The sequence below is a fragment of the Aptenodytes forsteri genome, unplaced genomic scaffold (assembly GCF_000699145.1).
Source record: "Aptenodytes forsteri isolate BGI_AS27 unplaced genomic scaffold, ASM69914v1 Scaffold49, whole genome shotgun sequence".
Taxonomy (NCBI): domain Eukaryota; kingdom Metazoa; phylum Chordata; class Aves; order Sphenisciformes; family Spheniscidae; genus Aptenodytes; species Aptenodytes forsteri.
Window position 1 is genome coordinate 3,755,677 of NW_008795125.1, and position 10,181 is coordinate 3,765,857.

The 10,181-nt window shown below is 39.0% G+C and overlaps 1 protein-coding gene across 1 annotated transcript; it reads left to right on the forward strand.

Moving 5' to 3' along the window:
- The first annotated feature begins 1,287 nt into the window (after nt 1–1,287).
- Nucleotides 1,288–9,875, forward strand: MAL2 (mal, T-cell differentiation protein 2). The gene is made up of 4 exons (XM_009277251.1): nt 1,288–1,349; nt 1,914–2,112; nt 7,194–7,352; nt 9,793–9,875. The coding sequence occupies exons 1-4, from the start codon at nt 1,288–1,290 to the stop codon at nt 9,862–9,864; spliced, it is 492 nt and encodes a 163-aa protein (XP_009275526.1). The 3' UTR covers nt 9,865–9,875.
- Nucleotides 9,876–10,181: the final 306 nt, after the last annotated feature.

The window sequence follows — 10,181 nt, forward strand, 5'->3', positions numbered from 1 at the left end:
TATAGAGGTGGGGAGCCACACAGAATCCCAGGCCCAAAAATCCACCATGAAGAGTTACACTGTTTTTTGCCTGTGTGCGTGTGTTACGGGTCCTATGCAGACTCCTACAAGTATGTTTAATTTCATGTGCGTGTAAGAACCTTACTGGTGTACGTAGGGCTGAGAACCTTTGAGCTGAGTATGAGTCTCTGCAGAACTGTGGCACTAATTAGTAGGAGAAAACAAAACAAAACAAAACCTTGGCAGAACTCATCTGATTTTATTAATATTTTTTTTCTTGGGGTCAGAGCTGAATACTGCTTGGGTCCCAGTCTGTGAGATGGATCCCACCCTGCAAGTGTAAAACTGCATGCGCCCAAGCAAAGAGCTCAGAGCACAAGTCCAGGCATTAAATCAGGCCCTGAGTCAGTAGGGACAAAAGGTTAATTAGGTTGGCCAACCTATTATACATCTGACAGCCGAGCTGAAGTGGACGGGTGTAGTATGAGGGAAATGGCATGACAGTAGGCGCTCAAATTAGCAGTCTCTACAGTAAATTTCTAAATTTATTTTTAAAGAAGCCTACAAGGTTGCACATTCAAAGTACTGAAAACATTTCACGTGTCTCTGCTTTTTGTTTAACAGACACTTTCTGCTATTCTTTCTGCTTCCTCACTGCCCATCGGTATCTGGTCTCTGAGTTGCAACAGACTTGCACCTGCAGTCTCGTGAAACTAGAGAAAGTTTGGTTCTTCACAGCAGCTAAAAAAGGAACCCTAGAGAACAACTTGAAGGCTAATACATAAACCCTTGGGAGTTTTGAACTGAGACTAGCAATGCATCTTTACATATATGCTGCTGCAATGTAACACGAGAGAGGAACCAACTAATTTTACAGCAGGCGTGTTTTGAAAGGTATCTCTCATCCAACCTTGATTCCAAAGAAAGTTCTCTGAATCTGAAAATGTAGCCTCTGACTTTGTAGTTGTAAATCTCTAGGATTTAAACAGGAAAGTAGTAACTTGCTTGGAAATTGATTGTAGCTGTCACTACACAGCAGGTTGTGCTGTGTAGCTTTCTGTAATACAAGATTCTGTGTACAGCTTTCTGTAATAAATGAATGTACTTGAGATGGCAATTACCATTTTCTCCAGTTATCCTTTTTTATAAAGAAGCAGGATTTGCAGGGAGAGATAGTACCGTTTGTTAGGCCAAGAGTTGATTAAACCAGGCAAGCCTTAGAGTGCATAAATTCTCCATCAGTCCATCATAGCACAGCATCCCCACCACTCATTCGCTGCGAGCAGTATGCTGAAAAGAAAATTGGCGGTGCTGAATTCTTCCCTGAGTTATGATAATTCTGGAAAGCTGTATGTTTTTCTAGTCATTACAACATAATTTACAACTCGCCTTATTCTGTATTCTAGCTTTCTCTTTCACTTTATTGCTTAATGTGTTCTCTTTCAGCATTTTATTACAAATGCATTGAAAAAGAGGATGCAGTTTCATGTCTTTTCTGTATCTCATCTGATTAGGACTACAAAACTAAACGCTATGAGATTGAATCCAAATCTGATGTACATCCTTGTCATGCTAACTTTAGTATATATAGAGAGATTTGTATAGGTGCGAATCATCATCTCACAATTCTTATATTTCCCTCAAAATGAGAGTAAGGGTAAAATTTTCAGCAGCAGCACACAAGTCACCTGGGTTTGTAAATCCCATTTTCAAGACTATTTTAAGAGCTTTTAAGAATTTCAGAGTGGCTTCGTCTTACCGCCACTTAGTGCCTATCATTTCTGAGAACGACACTTGGGCTCTCTGAGTACTTTTGAAGTGTTTCCTCTTGGTTCCTAAAAGTAGTCTGAGGACGTGTTGATGTGTAATATTAGTTCTTGGGCAGAAAGGACTGAATAAAAGTTATCTCTCAGTTCATCATCTGTATTCCTTTCCTTGCAGCTGTTTGGAACGATAGTCTGGATTTTGGTAGCTTCTACCCGAATTCCACTGCCGCTGCTGCAGGGATGGGTAATGTTTGTAGCGGTGACTGCGTGGTTCCTGTCCATTGTGTTCCTGTGTGTGTTCCTCTTTGGTTATGCAAATAGAATTGCTGTCAACTGGAACCAGACGGTAAGATTTTTTTCTTTATTTAAGGATTCCCTTTGTTTTATAGACTGAAAATCACTTCATGAGAAGTACTGATCCTAAGTCTTAATGCCTGGCCTTCTGTTTTAGCGGGAAGTTTTTCAAAATAGAGGAATTCAAAACTGGAAAAAGAAAGAGTAGGGCTACAAGGATGACGGAGGAAATACAGGACCTGTTTTATGATGGAGGCTGAAAGAGCCCAGCTTTTGAAACTGATTGAAGGAGTATACTTGTCCTCCATGAGCACGTAAAACGCATAAGCAGCAGGAAGAGGACTAGTTTAACAAGGCATGATAACAAATTGGTTTAAATGGCCAGAAATAATTGTGGACTGGAAATCGGCAAATATTTTGTGACTATTGGAGAAGTAACACCCTGTGAATAATAAAGTGTAGAAAGATATATCTAATATTGTAAAGGAAGTGACACATTTTGTGAACGCATTTTGTGATGTGGTTGTCTGAGATAGCATGGACTGGACTAAAGCACCCAGGAAGTTTCTTCCAGTTCCTAAGAAAGTCTTCTGCTGACTTCTGGGTCAATTCCTTAAAGCTAGGGCAGCATTGGTGAGTGGCTGTTAGACCTTAGATAGTCAAAGACAGCATAACCTGCAGTATGATATAGCTTAACATCTTTTTAGGAGACTTAACGTTTATCTTTCTTAGAGGAAGCCTGGTGAGACTACAGATATCATTATACTCTGCTCAGCTTTTCTTCATTGTGAAGATAAGACTTGATTCTTGCTGTAATGGATGTGCCAGTAGTACTCACAGACTGTACCTTCCTATTAAAAAAGGGAAGCTGTTGGCTCCAGTTTTTACCAACCACATGGATACCTCAGGTTATTGACTGCTAATTTATGTAGTCCTTTGTTGTCATTAACTGGTTTTTATTTTGAGTTTTTAGCACTCAAGTAGTTGAGCATGAGATGGTATCAATCTCTCTTATATTACTGGAAGTGAATAATAAGAGGTGGCAAAACTGTGATCAGAATGGGAATTTCCAAAAAAATCTTCAAAAAGGTCCAGAACTTCTAAAATATTAAAGTATGGCTGTTTGTAACTGCTGATCACCTTCACCTTCCTCCTATGCAGCTTAGTTTTCCTGTTGACACTTTTCTTGATTATAGCTGGAATTGCGTGCTTCAGTATCGACATCTGTGGTTACTTATCTGTTCAAGTTATTCACAGACAGTCCCTTAAAACGAAAGGTCTTTAAAGCAAATCATAGAGCTTCATGAGTTTGAGGCTCTAACTGATAACTTCAAAGCCCATCAGTGGTAACAGACTGGATTCTATTAAAACAAACTTTAGCATTTTGATAGTGAATACACATACATACAGTGTCAGCTTTCCAGCACAATACAGGCAGTAATTAGGCTAATAATGAGTTACAATTACAGAGACCTTTACAGGGATTTATGCTGTGACATCCTCACAAGTTATGATGCAACAAAGCCCCTGAGCATGTGCATAACTTAAGTAAATTAATAGTGTCCTGGGTTTCATTGAAACTGTTTGCCAATTTACAATCATGCATCTATTTAAGAGTTGCTGGGTGACAGCATAGCCTTTTATAGATTGAAAATGCTATACAAATGTTCATCTTATAACAATTGTGTAAGTGTGTCTTACACATTGGCTACTTGATGCTGGCAGTGATTTGTTGTAATGTTAATTTTTTTCCCCTTGTATATGATAAACTACTGAAAAACTTCCTATGTCAGGAAATTGCTGACATATGCATCTGTGGGACTCTGAAACGTAATCTAAAAAGCTGTCATAACTAAGTCAACATCTTAAGCAAATGCAGAGTGAATAGTTTTATCTCTAACATGGTAGCTGAAATCCAGTCCCTTACAGCTGTCAACAAAAATAACAGTAGATAGATCATTTGACCGCTATTTTTTCAGGTACCCAAATGTTCTGTAACTTGTTGGCACTAAACTCTTTAGCAGCACTTCACAAGTATTTTTTACCTTCTGTTACAAATAAATAATTACTAGAAACACTAAAACTATTTTTATTACTATAAATAAAAAGGTGTACCTGTTTGTTTTAGGTTGGCATGTATTTAGATAAATGCATGTGTTTTGCTATTTCATAAATTAAATTTACAATAGAACTCAGAAGCTACAGGTGATTAGATTAGGTCAAAAATGGGAAGAGTCATGGCTTAGTTATACTGGAGTATTATAGCTTCATGTAGAGATTCATGAACAAATGTGGTTTAAGACTCCAGGAGTTTAAATCTAAGTTTGCAAAATAGCATGGGATTCTCACAGCCCTGCATTTAGTAATACCTTACGTCATAAGTAGCTCCACTGATACTAATACAGATACTTAAAAAATAAGATGCTACACAGTGAAAAGATGGGGGAAAATATGGACCTTATGGAGGTACATCACTGTACCTCACTGTATTAAACCAGATGGTATGACAAATACTGTCCTTTACGGCCTGACTCATAACACACTCATTTACAAAATTAGATGTGAACTAACGTATCATGCAGATCTGGTAGTGTTTTACATATGCTTTGTATGAAGTTTCAATGGTTATACAAGTGTGGAGGCAAGGGAGAATTAGGCACCATGCTAACAATTACTAAAAAACAAAAAACCCTCCCTCATAAGATCTTGGGTTTTTTGGTCACAGAAACCGTAACCATACGAATGTGAAACCTTACTGATGCTACATAGCTTCACTGTAATTGCTGCCAGGAGAAGGAAATTAGAGGGTTTGGCAGGAGAATGAAGGAAATGAAAGAGTTTGTCTTCTGAAAATACCTCTCCTGTACGCAGTCAGCACTGTCTTCCTCATGGAGCTATTTGTGCTCTTTCATGAGCAGTGGTGCCAAAAGTGTACAGCTGGTAACACTGACATGGTTGCACACTAGGTATTTAGCAGCCCAAGAATAATGGATGTCCTTAATTACCCATGGGTTTACACAGACCTTTCAAGTTGCTGGAATCCTGTGCTATGAAATGGGTATGTCAGGCTGTGATATGGGGTCCAGTATTTGTCACACAGTGAACACACACCTGCATGCAGTCTGACATGGTGCGCGTAGGTGGTAGCATGAAAGATGTGCATGTCTGTCTGCCAGCTCGAGCGAGCAGGGGGGAGCCACAACAGTGTCTGGTGGGGAGAAGTGCCTCCCCCAGCTGCAGCAGAGCACTGCAGCTTCTCCAATGTTTCAGCACTCTCATGCTGGAGTAGATCCCTACTATTTTCTTCTATGAGGTACAGATGTTACAGCAGAGCTGGAGACTGAGGGAATGTGTCTTATGCCCAAAGCTTGAGATCTGGCCTAGCACATAAAGGCTATCCAGCTAGGTCAGGAAGCCACCCTCTGCTCCCTTATCTTCTCAGTTCTGTTGATGTCAGTGGGGCCTACTGGTGATGTTCCAAGAGGAAGTAATTGTTTTTAAAAAATGGAAAAAAATCCCAACAACCCAGCCAGGATGGAAAACCAGAAGTTGGGAATTACTGCAGCTGTTTTGCCAAAACTTGGATTCCAAGTAATTAGCAGTCATTAAGAAAAGCAGTACACTCTATGACCTAACCTCAAATGATCAAATGATTCTTAATTAGGAGAAAATTATTTCCTGATCTAAGTGGAATGGGAAACTGTAGTAGCAGCTTATATCGTAACTTACCAAAACTGACTAGGGTGTGATTTAAGTAGCTTTAGCTGCTGTCAAATATGGAACAACTGATGAGTTTGAAAAGAAAATTCTTTCAATTAAAGGAAAATCTCACATCTATGAAGAAACTAAGCAGGGAAATGCAGCACATTCTCACTTTGATATCAGTCAGTAGGTAAGGATGTTGCACACACCATGTGCATATGAATGCTGTCTGCTGTTGTGATGGACTCACACATGGTGTACCCTGGGTTCTCACTGTTGGCATACTGATAGTCCATTGCACTCAAGTGAATTAAAAGTGCATAAAGAATTCATGGAGATAGACTATATAACGTGAATATCATAAAATGTACATATACTTGTGTATAATTTTACAAATTGTGTCTATGGCTTTTCCAGACCTGCATAGGTATAGGTACAAACTATATGCTGTATGGACTCAGGAACTGAGTGCAGTGTAAGTGTCAGCTTTGCAGACTCAACAACAGAGGAGATGTTGGAAGAATATTTTAGACATTTTAGAACTGTACTGGAACATGTCTTGGATCTTGTTGCGTGGAACACCGGACTCTGAAATACAACCCACAAAGAGATTTAGGCACCAGAGCTGCTTTTCCATGTGCTCCAGTAATAGAATCCAGAAATGAGAGTTAGATGTTTAAACCTTGTGTTCAGCTAGCATTCACCACAGAGGAAGGAATCGCCTAGAGAAAGCCAGGAGAGAAGCATATTTAAAGTAAATCCTAACTCCGGTCCTCTCAAGTCTCAGGCGTTTTATTCCACAGTATCATGAAGTACTTCCAAATTACTGTATTTTGGGTAGAGCCAAGTCAGAGAGAGTTGAGGAAATGCCTCAGTTCTTGGATTCTGATTGTATCAGGAAGTAAACTTAAGCTGTGTCAAGGCTGAGGTGTTTCTGGGCATTTACAGAAGCAAAATTTAAGCATGGAGGGGGGACTTCTGGAGCTTAGGTTATAGCTGAGAAGGGATTTGGGGGACTGCAAGCTTGTATTGTACTGCTTAAATTGTGATAAAGTTGGCCTGTATGTCCCTTCTTTTTTATCTAAGCCGTATGAAGGGAGAGTTCTGTAAGCTCTAATAGCTTTAAAGTGATCTAAAAGGTCAACATATGTACATATAGATGAGCACATGCCTCTTAATTTGAAAGAATATAGGGTTTGGGGAGAGGGAGAGTTGCCCTTTATCACTAATTATGTTAGTGAGTTGCTTATAATTGCGAGCAGCTGTGAAAACATGTCCAGGTTAAGCTCCCGGATGGATTTAACACTGCTTATCTAAATTTATTGTTATCAGTGCTCGTTTCATGTTTCAATGTTGGGTTTCATTTGTACTGAGACTAGAAGAATTAGATATGTATTGCAGCCCAGACTGATTCTGTTATTTGCTTTTCAGGATTTTCTTTTCCATGGGGTTACTTTTGTCTTTTATTTTGGAGCTTTTCTACTGCAAGCAGCCACTACATCTCTGCATCACTTTCCCCGCAAATTCAATTCCACCACACAAGAGAAGATTCTAGCTGATCATGAATATAACATAAGCATAGCAGCCTCGGTATGTATTTCATATATTTGTATCTGGGGAACAGAAGTCTGTTGTAAGTCCTTGTAGCCAACCATTCAACTTGGGAACTTAACTGCAAGCTGGAGTAGAAAGAGGAGCTCTGAGAGAAAGGATTGTCTTTGAGAGCAGCAAATAGTGTCTAACAGTGACATGCAAAAAATATTGAAATAAGCTGATGCTAACGTGATAGGTGCTCAGTTGCTACTCTTCACTGTAGTGTTTTAAATATATGATCGCTACAGCTTATAATTTTTAGACAAGATATTTTGTAAAAGCAATGTTGGTTATTAGAATAGAAGAAAAATGTAGCAACTGAGCCTTCATCAAAGCATCAGGTGCGAATTTCACGCCTGTGCTCAAACTTTCAGTTGCTTTTTTTATACCATTTAGATAGTCCTGAATATGCCATGGGAAAAAAAACCTTGGACTAGCTCCTTGTGAAGCTCCAGATACGTACTTACTACATCAGGCATAGAAGTTATCTGTAAGGGCCCTGCTGTCTCTTATGGCAAGGATTAGAGTGCTTTTATTGATAGCCTAAGCTCAGACTGCATTTTTCTCACTGTAGTTGCATCATCACTGAATCACTGTATCTGGTGATGTGGGTGTGCATAGCTGAGTCAGAAAATATACCAGGCTCTAGCTTTCTCCCTGGCTGGACTCCTGAAGGGCATCCAGCCCTCTACTTAGAGGTGTGCCCTCTACTTAGAGGTGTGCCAGTAGGCTTATCTTAAAGAACCAAAACTACTGCTCGCTCTTTTTTGTACCATCCAGAGGGTCTTGCATACCTCAGGGAACTGTGTATATTTATTAAGCTTCTAAAACCTTCTGTGGGTATCTGTTGTCCTTAAAACTAAATACACCATAAATTTTGCACAGTAAACACCTTCAGTTCATCTGAAGATAAAAACAGATTAATGTAACGTGTAAAGTTCACATGCTCTCTGCAAGAGGAGAATAAGAAGGAAAGGCCTTTTGCTTTGGCAAGCCAGTCTCTGAAGGGGTGAGGTGGGCATGTCAGTCTCGAAGTCCAGAGTGCCTCGCCATTACCCACTTCCCAGTAACACACTCAAGCACATCTGATCCCTGTATGGCCATACGGCACAAGGACAGAGGTGGTGTCTCATAGCTGTGCCTGAACTAAGGGAGGGCTTTATACTAAGCAAGTATCTCAAATTCTACCCTTAAGTACAGCTCTTCAATCTTTGTTCAGTGTGTTCAGATCTCACTGAATATATGGTCACTTCAGTCATTTTGCCTGACAACAGGATACTGGGGACTCCAAAAGACCCTTTCCCCCTTCCATACTATTTTTCCAAGGGAGAATTCAGTTCTTCAAGCCCCTCAAATCCCTGTCAAGATAGGGGAGAAGGAGACTCTTTTGTAACTTGCCTCAGTGTTTTTAATTAAGAGATACTGGGAAATGGTGAATCAGATAACTGTATTCTTTAGTGCCTCTGCATTTTTTCCAAAAGTATATAATTAGAAAGTCAGGATATACAGAAAAAAATTGTAATCCTTTGAAACACTTCATTAAAACAGTCCTGTGATCTACATGGAAAAAAATAAAAGGTTGCTAACATTCTGTCTTTTAAAATTACTTTTGTATACTGTGATTAAAACTAGATGTTTGTTTTATATGGGTGATAGTTCTACAGTGTAGCATCTATTCAAAACTTTAATTGTCAAATTAACACTTGTATGGAAAGCAAGGGATAGGTTGTTAAGACATGATTGAATTCGTATGTTCTAAGAGACAAAATCCATCATTAGCACTGGACAATATGAGAAATTTTTTTTCAGCAATTCAGTTTCTCATTTCTTCCTTCTGGTTTACATTATATATTCAGGTTTGCTGTGGCATGGCCTTCAGTTCAAATCTGTTCAGTTCAGTTCTTGAGCAATAGCAACTTCCTGGCGTTTCTCAGGAAGTTGTTCTAATGGCTGGTTATCTGATCAAGGAGGCCAGATTTGAAGCTGTTTTTGTATTTCTGCAAGTAAAAGAGTTCTGCTGTTTCGAGGGATGTCTTCTTAGTGGTTTGCTGGTAAAGGCATTCACTTGGAAACAAATCTGAGATAAATGTTTGGTCAGTCTAGATAAGAGAAAACTGAAATACGTGGTGTACATACACACACGATTACTTTGTACCATAACTTATGCAGACATTCTGTTTCATATTCTATTTCAAAATGTCTTCTGAAGCAAGCAAGTAAGTTAAGAGCAATAACGTGGGGTTATAACAGAGAGGTTCATAAGAAAACTTCAGAGGATCCCAAACCTATCTTTACCTTAAGCATTTCGGCTGGGGGAGGTAACTTTTGAATCATTTGTGTTCCTGTATTCATTTAGAATAGAAAAAAAATGCAGACCAATATAATGTGTGACTCACTTTTTTCTTTTTTCTTCTCTTTTTCCCTGCTCCTCCTCTAGATTTTTGCCTTTGCAACAGCTGTTTGTTATGGTTGCAGCACAGCCCTGGCATTAAGAAGATGGAGGCTATAGCAGTTGAAGAGGTGTTAATGCCTGAGTGTTCCACTTCAGATCAAATTAAGTGCTACTTGTCTGTTTTACTGTAATCTAATTCCAAAAAGACTTATTTTGCTTAAAATCTGTTTTAAAGTGCTGAAATGCAAATAACCCCTAATCAGGATTTCCGTAACAGAAAACAAGTTTCCATCTCTTCCCTTTCTAATTTTTACTTTTATTGTGTACTCATTAGAAGCATACTCATTGTATGGTATTATAGAGTTCAGGGATAAATGGATGTGTCATTAGCAGATAACAGAATTCTAGTGCTAAATCAGAAGAGGAAGAAAATG